Raw genomic sequence first — 14940 nt, forward strand, 5'->3', positions numbered from 1 at the left:
TAATCTCCCTCCTCAGATGAGCTACTGAAGACTAACTCATTCCAAGTGAGTCTGTAACTTTTCTTGTAGAAACACCACTCCTAAGCTACACCAATGCTTGGTGCTTCAATGATTCACACAACCGAGGCATAGAGATACAATTGACAAATCAACTTTCACTATAGATAGTACACAACAAGAGCAACACAACAAACAAAAAATGCCCTCAAATCTTGTAACAAGGAGTGTACATTGAAATTTCGAAATTCAGCAAGAAGAAGCAACCAAAACTGAGTACGCACGTCTGTGTGCTTCTACAACACTTTTCTCATAAACCCTACCTCAAATGATAATGAGATTTTTCATCCATGTAGAAGACTGGATGAATACATACAATAAAAAAGTAATTCTATCAATTGACTTATGTGTCAGTTGGAAGGATCAATGAACTATGAGTGTTCAGATTTTGTACTCAGTTTTGTTTGTCACTGTAAGTCTCTATTTGTAGTACTGTTATAATTAAAGAATGGCAATGTGAACATTTTACATGTGGTAAATTAAGATTTTTTTTTGAAAAACAAATGTTGTTATACTTCTAGTTATTTGTGCAAGTTGGATGTATAATTTTATAGTTTTTTTTTTTTTTTTTTTTTTTTTTTTTTAAATTTTTTATCATAAAACATATATCTAATATTTCAAAATTTGATACCAATCATTTAGGCTTAAAAAAGATATTAATTTATTTTAAATGTTTTACTTGTTTTCACAATTCTTCTCAATATTAATAATATAATCATAAAATAATATTCAAGTAGGAATGATATTACTTTGTGAATGTAAGGGAGCATGGCATTGGAGGTGTTCAAATCTATTCTAATTGAAACAATTGTATTTTTTTAAATGAAAAAACTAACACATAAATTACATTATTAGTTATGTGTCTCTCATCAAGAAATGCCTATAGCACCATATATATATATATATATATATATGTATTAAAGAGAAGTTACCAGTCTCAAAAGATAAGTACATTTAAGAGAGTTATATCATAGAATATCTCTAAGAATTTATGAGGTAGTATAGTTAATATTAAAACCTCACCACTAACAAATTCTCCATTTTTGTAAGCGAATATAGCATCTTGGGTTGAATGAAAGTCTTTTAAGTTTAAATGAGTGATAAGCAATTTTATCTTGTACAAAAATGTAGCTACACAAAAAGCTCTTTTCCATTCAAAAAAACGTCAAATACAAAGGACAAATACAACGCATGTCGTTACTTTTTACGTTTTGAGAAAGTAAAAGTAGGCATGCATGGTAAGCGTCATGGGGTTGTGTGAAAACATAACACACAATTTTCCTTTTATGTTTTGAAAAAGTGAAAGTGGGTCCGCACGAAAGCGGGGCGTCGTGGTTTTCCGAAGCGGGGTCTGGTAGCGACGCCGCGGCGGAGCCCGAAGATTCGACGAGCAGTGACGAATCGATGGGGCATTGCCTGTCTGTGTAGATGGCGCACAGCTGCTTCCAGGTCGCCAGGATCAGTTGGGTCTCGCTCTGTTTTTCGAAGTGGGGTGTTTGTTCGTCAACACGCACAGGAAGACAGAGTGAGTGATACATGAGCTTGCTGGCGAAGAGAATTGGGGTTCCTCTAAGCGATGGCGATGGCGATGGCGAAAGAGAGCTCCACCCATACGCTGCGAGTGCTGCGTGGCGCAGAGGATGGCTTGCGGGGAGTTGAAGGGATCGCTTGGATTATTGGAATGTCCCATCCTGCGCTGACGGTGCTCTCCTTCCTTCGTTGCCTGCATCGGAACGATGCTCAGCCTGACGTCGTCGCGGAAGCTGGTGATGGTCTTTTTGGAGTTCGTTTGATCACGGTTGTGTGCGGGTGAATTTTGGGTGGTCTCCATGGTGCTGGTTGTGATTAGGGGTTGGTAATCGCAGGAGGGGTGGTTGGTGTTGCTCGTTGATGGGTTGCATTGATTCATGAGCACTGCCATGTGTGAGTGCATCTGTTGTGTTTTGTTGCAGTAGGATGTGTTGTCTACTGTAATGCGAATACTGATAAAATTTTGTGCTGGGGCAGAGGAACTGCGCGTATTGTTGCCTCGAGGACTGGAAGTTCTGGGTGCCGTTGTGCTTAATAAAGGGGGAGGGAAATTGTCAAGTGGAGGACGAATCGCTTTGGAACTGCGGGAAAAGCTTGAGGTGCCAAACAGAGACAATGGATGTATTGTAGCTGCTTCAGTGTCGAGCTCCAGCTTTAAGTTGGGGTATAGTCGGTACCAGGCTGGAAACGCATCCAGTTTACGTGAAATTGATGTACAAGAATTTGAGAATGGTGTTTGGGACGATGCCATTTTCCTTCGTTGCAAAATGCAGTTTAAGATGCCGCTGTACCTGCCACAGTCTGCCACTGCTTCAGGTATTGAATCGCAGGTTGTGTCACTGGTCATATGTTCAACTGCGAGGTTTAGGATCTTAGGTATTTTGTCTACATCTGGGTCCTTGATGATACAGAATCGCAGTTGTATTTTGGATGCTAAAATTCAGCGTAGGAATTTGTCAGAAACCAAGGAAAGGGTCAGCTTGAATTGAAGATTATAATTATCTCGCATTGTTTTCGTGTGTGATTTGGGGAGGTATAATCGACAGAATATAGTCGGTGATTACTTGTTTAGTAGGTGGCTTCTAGCTGTCTGCTACACCGTCTTTTTAGTTGTGATGCACGATTAATTGATGTCTCCAAGTTCGTCATTCAGAGTATGAGGAGCAAGCTGCTGGAGCCATTAACAACATGGTTGAGGACTTGAAAAGCAGCAAGGCACGATTTCTAGCTGAAGGCCCAGACGGGCCGATGCTTTTGCCGCTGTCTAGAGAGAAAAGTTCCCAGGATCCTGTATTCTGTTCGAGCCTCCGTTCCTCTCAGCCGCTTTTAGCTCCAGGAGGACACCAGGTTCTTAATTTCTGGTCCTCTTATATCCTTCCACTACATAAACTCTTTTGCTTGTGATAAAAATTTTCTGTTCTTAAGTGTAATTTGTATTTTTTCCTAACAGGCTGGAAGCTGCTGCTGTCAGTTAACGGCATTTGACTCATTGTGGATACTGACACAGATTCCGGCAGCAGTCAATCTATCCGTCATGTCCTGTTCCTCGAAGGAAAATAACACTTCTCTTCTCATGCAGAACTTACCTGGTAAGCATTTTTATTTTATTTTATTTTTAATATTCTTTCATAGGACATCATCAATTTAGTATGAGAGTGGATGTTATTGTGGTTTTTTTGGAGCTATTTTTTAACATTGCACACATTGGTTTTTACATGGACATATCGAGCAAAGGCTACATGTGAATAATTCAATTTGTGTAACTTGGAGTTGGTCCTCATGCATATGTCTTGCAGCAAAGTCTCCAGTGGCAGTGCAACTATTGAAGTTGAACGTGGATGTGCTTTGTGTTGCACCAAGTCATTTGTCGGTAGTAGAGGCAGCTACGTCTTTAGTCGTACCTGCTATTTGCGATCAATTGAGCTTAATGTCCAAGATGGCGAAGAAGAACGCATCTCAAGATTCCAAGGTACAACTATACTATCTATGATTAATTTGGTGGTGAAATAAACATCCTCATGCATTTGAGTATAGTCTGTTGGCAGTTTTCATAGCACATTTAGGACGTGCTATACCGTTGAAAGTAGGCTTTCGGAAGGACGGCGTAGAGGTCAAGCACGCCAAAAATTGTTTTTGATGGAAACAGTTTGTATTGAATTTGTGGATGTGACGTATTTGTGTTCAGATTTCAGCATTCCATTTTTGTCCCTTGAGCTGTCCTATAACAGTAATTTATGATCTGAGTTACGGAGAAAATGAGACTGCTCTTGGTAAGGTCTTTACCCTCACGCGTAAATATTGTCAAAACAAAAAACAACACTTGTTGTGTACTATACATGTCATTATTTCTTTCGATGATTATGTCGGAGGTTAAAGTCTCACGATCTAATATGGTTAGGCTGTTAATATGGTCTACTGGACCAGGATCTAGGATTCTAGATGAAATTGAAACCAAAAATAGCTGGGTTTAGTCGTTCTCCCTTATGCGGGTGTCATTAAGATGGCTCAGAAGGTAGCATATCTTTTAATACGGTACGATTTGTTAATTCTCCATACCTTAATTACCCTGCTAACGTTCGATTTTCATTAAAGAGTGCGGCTGATCATGTGGCAGTGAACAGTAGGAAGTCCTTGCACCAAAGACTCTTACTTCCCTTGGATCGACCTTTGCTTCGAGTTGCAAATGCCCTGACGACCATGGAATCCACTAGTTCTTCTTTAGGTGAAGTCCTAGTCCAGATACATTTGTTCTGATCATATCCCTCATCATAACATCACAGTTCTTCTCAAATGTTCGAGCTACTCAGAGTCCTAGACTTTTTCTTGCAGGATCAAGAAGATTGTGTGATGTCCACGTGGGGCTAGCCCCTTCTGGAGGTCAGTAACCATTCTTCAACAATTGTTTAAATTCCATCTTTTATATATTTGTTATTTGTCAGTGAGCTTATTGGGCGGGTTCCTTTTGATTCATTCTATCAGCACTTCAGTTTGGCTCTTGAAGGATTTATTTTGTTAGTCCCCGATTTTTCTGGTGATTTGGAAACACTTGAGTTATGATGGATGCAAACTGTAAAAAGTCATTGATCATTATTTTTGGTAATCATTTTTGGTGACATTCCCTGTTATTGCAGTTTCGGGTGGCACGCAGAGCCTCGTTGATGGTTCATACGAGTATTATCATTATCTGCAAGACCGTTTTGATGACAACGTGAGTTCCTGTACTGGTAGTATTAATTTTTTACTTGGTGGTAGAGTTAAAATCAATATTTGTGCTTTATATCTGAAGATTTGTCTAAGTATTGAACCTGCATTGATAGTTTTTACGATTTAAGAGTTTAGGGTTCTCATGACGAGAATTTTGTGTGAGTGATTATTAAGCTGACTTTGCTACTTCTTTCAATTTGAAAAAAATGTTGGTTCGTTTCATCGACTGTGTGGTTGCACTGTCATATCCAAGGAATCGAGAGAGTGATGTCCACTTCTTTTTCAGGGCTGGGGATGTGCTTATCGATCCTTGCAAACTATTGTCTCTTGGTTCAGACTGCAGCAGTACACATCGGTGCCTGTTCCTAGTCACAGGTAGAGTTTTTCTCAAGCTGTTCCTCATGTTAACTTTCGATGTTGCTACTAACTGGAAAGTTTTAATCCATTTGAAGATACGAAATAAATGAATGGATTCACCATCGTGTGCAAAGCTGTGAGTAACTGAAAACTCGCATCGTTGTGGTTACTTTCCATTTCCGTATAGAAAACATATAGCCGTTCAATCCTCGTCGAGAGCTTTGGCAATTGCTCAGAGTGGGAAGCCACTGCGTCTAACGCATGAATTTTACTCTTTAAAATCTCGTCTTTTATAAAATCAATCGCAACTTGGATGGTTTTGGTTTTATTCTTGATCATGGATGCCTTTGTGTATAGAGGTCAAAGAAACGGCCAAAGAAGTAGGCTTCTAGTTGACCCATCCCTTTTTTTCTGCTGCAGGGAAGTACAGAAAATTTTAGTTGACATTGGGGATAAGGAACCTTCATTTATTGATTCACAAGACTGGATTGGCTCAATGGAGATCTTTTTCGTGCTCGACAAGTTACTCGGTGTACGCAAATATCTAATCAACTTGAGTGCTAAATCTTACGTTATTCAATTACAAATGAAATTAACAGGATTTGAAATCTCTGAGGTACAGGAATTTTTTGAAAGTTCTACTTTCAGTGATAACATCAATGTCAAATTTGTAATTCGTGCAGGTCCAATGCAAGATTTTGGATGTGCAAAGCGGTAAAGAACTACCCAACAAATGCAGAGAGTTGGCGCAACACTTCAGGACCCAAGGCACACCCATAATGATAGGTAAATTCTCGACCTACTTTGCTCTGAAACTGACTAGTTTTACCACTACATGTGACATTTGAGCTTGACAACATTATTAGACTCCACATTTTAAAATTATATTTACGGTGCGATTTTGTGGTTCCTAAAAAAAAATACTCGAGCTCTGTGCAGGTGGAGGTGTTTTAGCATATACCTTGTTGGGGGTTGATTACAATGAGATGACGGGGGAGAGTGCTTTTTTGATCTTAGATCCCCATTACACTGGTGGTGAGGACTTAAAAAGCATTCGCAGTGGAGGTTGGTGTGGTTGGAAAAGAGCTGTAGGAGCTAACGGTAAAGAATTCTTCCATGCCAATAGATTTTATAATCTGTTGATGCCTCAACGACCTAATACAGTATGAACTTCAGTGGCAAGTAAACACTATTGATAACGATCATCAATGGGCAAATTATTTATTGGATGTTATTAGTTTAAACATTAGAGACGACTCAGAACCACCCAATTTCTGTGACTTAAAGAAATTACTTTCAAAGAAATTTCTTCCCACCCGTGTTCATAGTTCTTCAAAATTTCAGCTTGCTATACAAGCGTGCAAGACGTTGTCCAATTAGCGAGCAATTGCTCACACTATGCTGCCTAAAATACTCATGTAATTTTAATTCAGGATATCGGGATCTCATCCCGCCATGGTTTGGAAAGTTAACAATTGTTTAAATCTTAGATACTGCTCTCTAGCTGCAGATTGATCTGACTCGTCTTCAGGAAGGAGACTCTATCGTCTGCTTACGAAACCTTAACACGGTCCGCTCTCATCCTTAACAATCATATATTATCGGAGGGCCATGTCGTCAAGTGATTCAAGCATTGTTGATGGACCACGGTCGATTCAACAAGTGGGACATAGACCTTGAAGACTATGATCTAAAAGATAATGGCATGAATGCTAAAACGTTTCCATGATCACTAAATCACTGACTTATTGTGACAGTCAATTGTTGACAATATTCTGTTCATCCACTTTCGAGCCACTCTGTTCGTCAGTTGTCCCTCATCACACCTGCTGTGTATATATGCCGCTGTTCGGGTCGAAATATATTGCTCTTTCTGTGAGTCAGTATGTGTGTATGCATGTGTTGAACATGGTATCAGAGTGATGTTGAGATGGCTTGAGAGAAGTCCAGATCTATCTGTATAATCTATTGCACAAGTCGAGCAATCATGACAAAGGATAGTATTGTTCCAGATGAGGCCAAGCTTCCAGGATCATCAAACATTCACCTGTGGAGGTACTTGATTACTTGTATTGCAAAATGAGAAAAACTTTGGATTCTTCTATTTGAGTCTCCAAGTGCCTTTTCATCTTCCAAGGAAGTTGATAAAGGCAAAAAACAAGAGTTGATAGAAGAGGAGTTGGATGACAATAAGATAGAACACATGACATATATCTTCACAATGTCAATTAAGTCCAGTTTCTTAGAAGAGATCACTAAATATTAGGATCCAATGAGTCTTTGAGGTTTTCTATGTCAATCTTTTGAGATCAATAACAATTGTAGAAAGTTTGACTTAAAAAATAGATTGTTGTCCATTTCTTTCTTTGAGAGCACATGTGTTGAAGAATACTTTCTTGTCATATCTATCTATAATAGATCTTGTCATAACTATCTATAATAGATGTCAAGATCAATGATGCAGATCTAGTTTAAATTGTTGTAAAAGTACTTCCTGAGAGTTTTGACTACTTTGTGCAAAACTTTACTAATGTAGGGAGATATCCAACTTTGGAATAACTCCATAAAAGGTTACTATTAGAAGGGAGTCACCAACAAAACAAAAGAAGAGGAAAGTCAATTAATAACAAAGTCTTATACTTTTGTGGAAGAAATTAACATCATTGTAATAGAGGCCTCCAAACTTATTATGGAAGAATAAATTCTCAACAAGAATATTCACTACAGAGCTTCTCATCTCAAAATTATTCACTATAAGAAAATATAGTGTAGTGCTTTTATTGTGGCAAATACGATCATCCTCTTCACATGTGTTTAAAATATTTACTTGATATTTGGAGATTTGAAGTAGATAGGAGAACCAAACTTGGAATCAAATCAATCAATCCATTTGATTCAATCAATGAAGTATAAGAAGAGTGATCTCAGCTTAAAATAAACAATTATGTCATTGTAGTCACTATTGAGAGTCTAATCAATAGTAACCTTCAAATCTTTAAAGCTCTCTATGAAGTAAAATAAACCCCCACTAGTTAGAAGTCTATTCTAATCCACAATGATTTAATTATCTAACTATTTGAACAATTGTGATTAGCATTTGATTTAATGTCCAAGAAGTCTTATAACATTCCAATTGTGATTTAAAATAAACCACTCTAGTAAGTAATTTATTCCACTTCACAACTATTAATTAGCTTCTAATTTAATTGCTTAAGTTGCCTTTCACTTTGTCTTAAATTCTTAATTCACCGGCCAATTACACTTTACATTCAAACCTCCACAACAACATCACACAAGCCACTTAAACAACTCAAAAACCACACACTTAAAAGAGAAATTTTAAAAATGTATTAATTAATTTTTAAATTAATTTTTATTTTATTTTTTATATGATATTGATTATCATCAAAAACTAAAAATTCATCCAATTATAATTTCTCATCCGTGAATGAATTTTCATCTAGAAATAAGAAATCATCCAACTTTAAGCAACCTTCATCTACAACTTATCATCTAATCGATTGAAGTTTATCTTTGATTAAAGTTCATCCGATATTTTTCATCCAAATTAACCTAATCCAAACCTAACCTAATTTAACTTCCTACTCAAGATCACACAAAGATGATTTGTGGATGAAGATAGGTTGTCGTTGTTGCCACAGGGATTGTCGCAGCAGATCAGAGCTTCAGGGTAAATGCTTCATGCGACCAACTCCAAGGCAGCACTGGTTTCTTCCATTTTCTTCCCGTGATGAGAGCTTCAGCAACAAATTTTGGTTCACTGCAATTGAGAATCCACCAACCAAATTCCTCTTCAACTTAGTTGGTAACAACCTCAATCTTTTTAGTCTTGCACTTTGACAGTGGATCAAGGAGGACAACAATGTCGCGACCTTTTGATCAGCACCGCTGCAAGAATTGATAATAATGCTAATTACAATTCATTAGTTCCTACCCCCTCGCTGCATCGCAAGCTCACTCTGTACTTCGACGATTGTCGGACTCACCACTTAATCTTCTTTGAATGTAGCACCCAGTTTGTGTACTTCACCGCAGCCACTAGGTTCAAGCACCACCAGAATTCGCCACTTGAGCGGAGAAGAGATCGATCCCAGTCGCCGCTGCCTCCTTACTTTTGTTGCAAATCCACAAGTCTTTGATTTGATTGTTGTGGAAGTCCGCAACCACACTAGTAGGCCGCTAACGTCAGCAGGTCCAAGATCAATCCCAATTCTGATCAAAAAGACTTGTGAATGTTAATATGGGAAATGGAACCACGCTCACTTGAACTCTTTACATGTGCGCTACTTCCCTTCACTTCTCCAGTCGAACTATATTATAGGCGCCACAACGTAAAGCTATATGACACCTTACGGCTAAAGTAGAGCCCCACTTTCATACCATAATCTCCTATGGCGGCTGACTTTGCGACGATGGCAAAGACGCACCCGATGTCAAGACACAAGCGGTTCAAGAACCGCCTCTCAACGACCGGATGTCGATAGCTTGGCCTCCACCCGAATCCGGATAACCGTATGGCATAGTATCTAGTGCTGTATTGTATATTGTATTTCAGTTGTATTTTCTACTATAGGGCTATTATATTTTTTACTATGTAGCTAACATATATAGAACGGTATACTATCTGTATAACTATTATATTTTGATCCGTACACTATGGTATTTTGATTATATCCCATATAAAATCTACTATTATGTCTACTACATATTTAAGTTATATTTATATCATATATGGCCATCTAATATTATAATTTAGAATATTCTAGATTCTTTTGAGATGCCCTTAAGATACTAAAAATATATTCAATTAATGCTCTCTAAGATCTTTTTAAAAATTAGAATTTTTTGCTAGAATGTCTATATATAGCTATATTTCATCAACTAACTCTATTTTGCTTATATTTAGAATTTTTCTACTTTTCTTTAATTAACACTTGACAATTGATCCTTCTATTATAAGTTTTTGTTCTAATACAACACGTGAGTTGATTTAATAACCTATATTCTCATTTCATTCTTAAATTTGAAAAATTTGAATTCAAGTTGGTATCATAGACATAAATATTTACTTCAATAATTATTTATATAATTAGATAGAAGTAGATAAATATGGATTGATTTCATAATATTTTTTAGAAAAGCTTCTTAAAAGTTTTATCTACACGGTTTTGACTTTACACATATTTATAATTGATTGATAAGTTTGAAACTTGGTCAACAAATTAACCACATACTATATATATTGGTAGCTTGTAGAATAAATTAACTATGTGGCACACATATAGATAACTTACCTTGCAAGTTAAGACATATGTCTTGCAAAGTAAATACATGTTGGAAGTCCTATAGAAGATCACCACATAGCTTTTAATTAAAGAGTATATATAGAGGCAAAAATGAAGCATTCTTCATTCTTGTTAATATCTTTCTAGTCCTAAGTCTTGTTTTAAGACTTTCTAATCTTTTTATCTTTGGAAATAGCCATTCTAATTTAATACTATATCATCTATAAGTGATTTTTAAATCTTTTTGAGTGACATAAGAATGTATTGAAGATTTCTTTCTTTGAGATTCATATCTTTAATAGTTTGATAAAAATGCTAATTCATTATTCTTGTCTTGTTTTAGAAGTGAGTGGATTATTCCACTTCTATTGTTGTATTTTGAAGGTTACGAATTATCTACCTTTAAATAAATTATTTAATTTTCTAACATTGATTTTTTTATCTTAAAGAAAGCAAGTTATTCCTCTTTTGACATTAGAGGTTACGGATTATCTTCCTCTAATTTGACTTGTGGATTTGTTAAGTTGCTTGAAATGAAAGAAAAAATTATAGATACTTCACTTGATGGAAGTAAGAATAGATTTGCAACTTTTGCAGATCTTCAAGAACTTGTCAATACTTCTAGGGTAGAAATTTCATGCATCACTAATGCTAACCATGGAAACACTAATTCTATGCCTATGAAAGAAGTTCAGAGTTTGTATCAAGAAATTGTGCAATTGAAAGAAATAAGTAGATTAACCTTACAACCAAATCTAGGAAATTTTGCTTCTACAAGTATAACTAAGATAAGAATTAATATGCCCAAAAAATTTGATGGAACAAATTCAAAATTTTGAGGATTTCTACGACAAGTCAAGCTCTAATTAATGTTGAATTCCTTCTAATATCTTAATAGATTTACTCAAGTTGGATTCATAAATGCATTTCTATTTGAAAGTGCTTTCTTTTGATTTATACTTTTGATGAAAAAAGATTCATAACTCCTTTATGATTTGAATTCTTTCCTAGAAAAGTTTATAGCCACATTTGAAGAAAGTGATGAAGAAAGAGTAACAAATATTAAGCTCTTATTTTTTTAAAAAAAATCACAATCAACCACCATATATGTTGCTAAATTCTAAAACTTTGCTTGTAATGTAGACTAGAATGACAAAGTCCTTATCAATCAATGTGGATATGGATTGAAGGACAACATCAAAGTTTTATTATTGATAATGTCAAAAGTAAAAACTTTGAAAGAATTTATTGCTCAAGCCATATCATATAATAATTGATTATTTGAAAGGTATCTAGAACAAAGATTTGGTTGTAGAGGAACAAATCAAGTAATGATGGTAGCTCCTATGTTTTCAAAAACTTATTTATCAATGTCAAAATCAATAAAAATTAATATAGTATATTTTAAACGTCTTATTGAGCAAAAAATGACTCATCATCATCAAAAAGGTTTGTACCTATATTGTGGAGAATCCAAGCATATTGCTTAATATTGTCTAAAGAAACAATGCAATCACAAAATAAGGAATATGGTTACCAAAGAAGATAATGTGTCAAAAAACAAGTTTTTCTAGCTATAATAGAGAATGTATAGTTAAAATCTTATATAATTCTTAATACAGGTCCTATTCTATCTTTAAATTCCTCATCTTGTTTTATAATAGAAGTTTGTTTAGAACTAAAAAATTACAAAGTCTTAGCTTTGTTGGATTCAAGAGTCTCAATTTTTTTTTATAAACAAAGATTTTATCAAAAAATAAGATATATCCTTTGTTAAAAAAAATCAAATTTATACATATAAAAGAAATAATTGATCATTTATTATCTTTTGGAGATGTAATACGTACTTTTTTTTGCAAAAATATCAATTAATGGTTATAAAATTTTAATAATATTTAATGTGATTAGATCTCTTTTTAATCCAATTATTTTAGGATTATCATGGTTAAGAGGATATAATCTTCAAGTAGACTAGATTTCTTGAAATCTTGATTTTTTCTATAGTTTAGCTCAAGATTCTGCTAGGCAAGTAGAAATCCATAAGACTAGTACATCCAAACTATTATTGTTCGGTGCAAGAGCTTTTATGCATGTTGCAAAAGAAAGACCAACTTTTGTTATATATGCCACACCTATTGTTAATAGAGAAAAGATTTTAAGTAGCATTTAAAAGCAATACCAAGATTATTGAGATGTTTTTGAAAAAAAAAATAGATATTCTTTTAGAGTATTGTTTTTATGTTTATTCCATCGATCTTTAAGAAAAAGCTCAACTACCATATGGACCAATCTATAGCCTATTACAAAATATATTGGCTATATTTAAGAAATATATTGATGAAAATTTGGCTAAGAACTTCATATGCCATTCTAAATCTCTAGCTAAGGCTAATATTTTTTTTTGTGAAGGAAATAATTAGATCTCTATGGATGTGTGTGAAGTATTAAGAACTCCACAAGTTCACCATCAAGAATGAATACCTTCTATTCTTGATTTTAGGACTTTTTGATCAATAAAGTTAAGCAAACATCTATACAAAAATAAATCTATGAAGAATATATAATCTAATATTATTAAAAAAAAGAGATAAATAAAAAATTATATTTTGAACCAAGTATGGATATTTTGAATATAATATCATCTATTTTGGACTCATAAATGCATCAACTATTTTTCAACATCTAATAAATGATATTTTTTATAAGTTTCTTGATGATTTTTTCATCTATTATTTAAACAATATCTTGATTTACTCTAATAATATAGAAGAGCATGAATTTCATAGTTTTCATGACTTATAATATTAAAAAAAGCTTTGTGAAGAAGTCAATCCTATTACTTATTGATTATATCTATTAAAGTCTATGTAAATTCATCTTGTATTTTACATATCTTTTTTAAAGCCAAATAAGACATTAAATATCTCAAGAAGAAGACAAATGTCATATTCTTCTATAGAAGTAGATAATAATTAAGAATTTGAGATAGAAGAAGTTTTAGATTCAAGAAAATACCAAAATAAGTTAAAATATCTTATTTATTGGCTCAAATATGATAACAGTAAATGCACATAGGAGCCAACAAAGAATCTTGGAAATGTAGCAAAGAAGGTTGAGGCTTTTCATCAAAAACATCCATCTAAATGAAGATGAAGAATTACAAGATCGATGAAAGATGATGACCACTCGTAATAAAACTTATGCCTGAAAGAGAGATAATATCACAAATATAAATATTTATTCCAATAATTATTTATATGATTAAAAAGAAGTAAATAAATGTAGATTAATTTCATAGTATCTTTTAAAAAAACTTCTTAGAAGCTATATAGATATGATTTTGACTTTATACATGTTTGTAGTTGATTGATAGGTTAAAAACTTAGTCAACAAATTAACCACGTACCACATGTATTAGTAGTTTGTGGAATAAGCTAATTATATAGTACACATATAGTTAACTTGCCTTAAAAGTGAAAACATATATTTAGCAAAGTCAACACATGTTGGAGGTCCTATAAAAGATTGTCTTATAGCTTTTAATTAGAGAGTATATATGGAGGCAAGAGTGAAGTCTTTTTTACTCTTATCAATGCCTTTCTAGTCCTTAGTCTTGTTATAAGACTTTCTAGTCTTCTTATCTTTGACAATAGTCATTTTAGTTTTATATTATATCATCTTTGAGTGATTTTAAAGTCATTTTGAGTGACATAAGAGTGTATTGAAGATTTCATTCTTTAAGATTCATGTTCTTGACAATTAGTACTTAGATTTGGGAGCTATTGAGAATATTAGTTGACATCATCATAGTTTTTTTATTTTTGACAATTGCAACAAAAATATTAAAATTATAAGTGGTAAAAGTCATTCAATCTCAAGTTGAAAGATTATGCATTTTATTCTTTTTTTTGGTGAATTAAAGAATATTCTTGATTTTATGTATGTCTTTAGATTATAAAAGAATCTATTATGAATATGTTTATTTACAAATAAAAGATTTATAGCTGATTTCAATAACAAAAAATATATTTTCTACAACAAAGAATAAAAATACATAATAGGTGAGGAAGTTTGAAACAAGAAAAATGGCATGTACTAATTATTAGCTTAAAATCTAAATATTTTGGTAAGCTTGGCTCAAACCAATATTAATACCAGAAGACTTTGGCATCAAAGACTTAGACATATCAATTATAATAGATTACAAGAATTCTATGCTATAGGGATGGTAATAGGAATTCTATTTATTGCCATGCACAAGAAAATATGTAACCAATGACAAGCAATAAAATAATGCAAAGAATCTCTTCTACAATCTAATAATTTTAGGGCAACCAAATTTCTTGAGTTACTTCACTTGGATTTGTAGAGATCTTTTCTAGTTGTATCTTTAAGAGATTCATAAAATTTCTTTACTATAGTTAATGACTATAATTGATGCATTTGATACAATTAAAACCTTTAGGATTATAATTGAATTATAAAT

General features: G+C 33.9%; 1 protein-coding gene across 1 annotated transcript; it reads left to right on the top strand.

Annotated features, from left to right (window-relative positions):
- The first annotated feature begins 1565 nt into the window (after positions 1-1565).
- LOC112283127 (putative Ufm1-specific protease) lies at positions 1566-6478 on the top strand. Its single transcript, XM_024521475.3, has 13 exons — positions 1566-1823; positions 2065-2403; positions 2741-2934; positions 3095-3176; positions 3384-3556; positions 3773-3857; positions 4202-4309; positions 4417-4464; positions 4719-4795; positions 5078-5166; positions 5569-5680; positions 5832-5934; positions 6088-6478. Exons 1-13 carry the CDS (start codon positions 1634-1636, stop codon positions 6315-6317), a joined length of 1830 nt encoding a protein of 609 aa, XP_024377243.1. The 5' UTR covers positions 1566-1633; the 3' UTR covers positions 6318-6478.
- The last annotated feature ends 8462 nt before the right edge of the window (positions 6479-14940 follow it).

Source organism: Physcomitrium patens, chromosome 6 (assembly GCF_059467195.1).
Source record: "Physcomitrium patens ecotype Gransden chromosome 6, ASM5946719v1, whole genome shotgun sequence".
NCBI classification, from domain to species: Eukaryota; Viridiplantae; Streptophyta; class Bryopsida; order Funariales; family Funariaceae; genus Physcomitrium; species Physcomitrium patens.

Coding starts and splice junctions, on each gene's coding strand:
- LOC112283127 (XM_024521475.3), top strand. CDS start 1,634: ATGGCGATGGCGATGGCGAAAGAGAGCTCCACCCATACGCTGCGAGTG. Junction 4,465..4,718: donor GGGGCTAGCCCCTTCTGGAG/GTCAGTAACCAT, acceptor CTGTTATTGCAG/TTTCGGGTGGCACGCAGAGC. Junction 4,796..5,077: donor AAGACCGTTTTGATGACAAC/GTGAGTTCCTGT, acceptor CTTCTTTTTCAG/GGCTGGGGATGTGCTTATCG.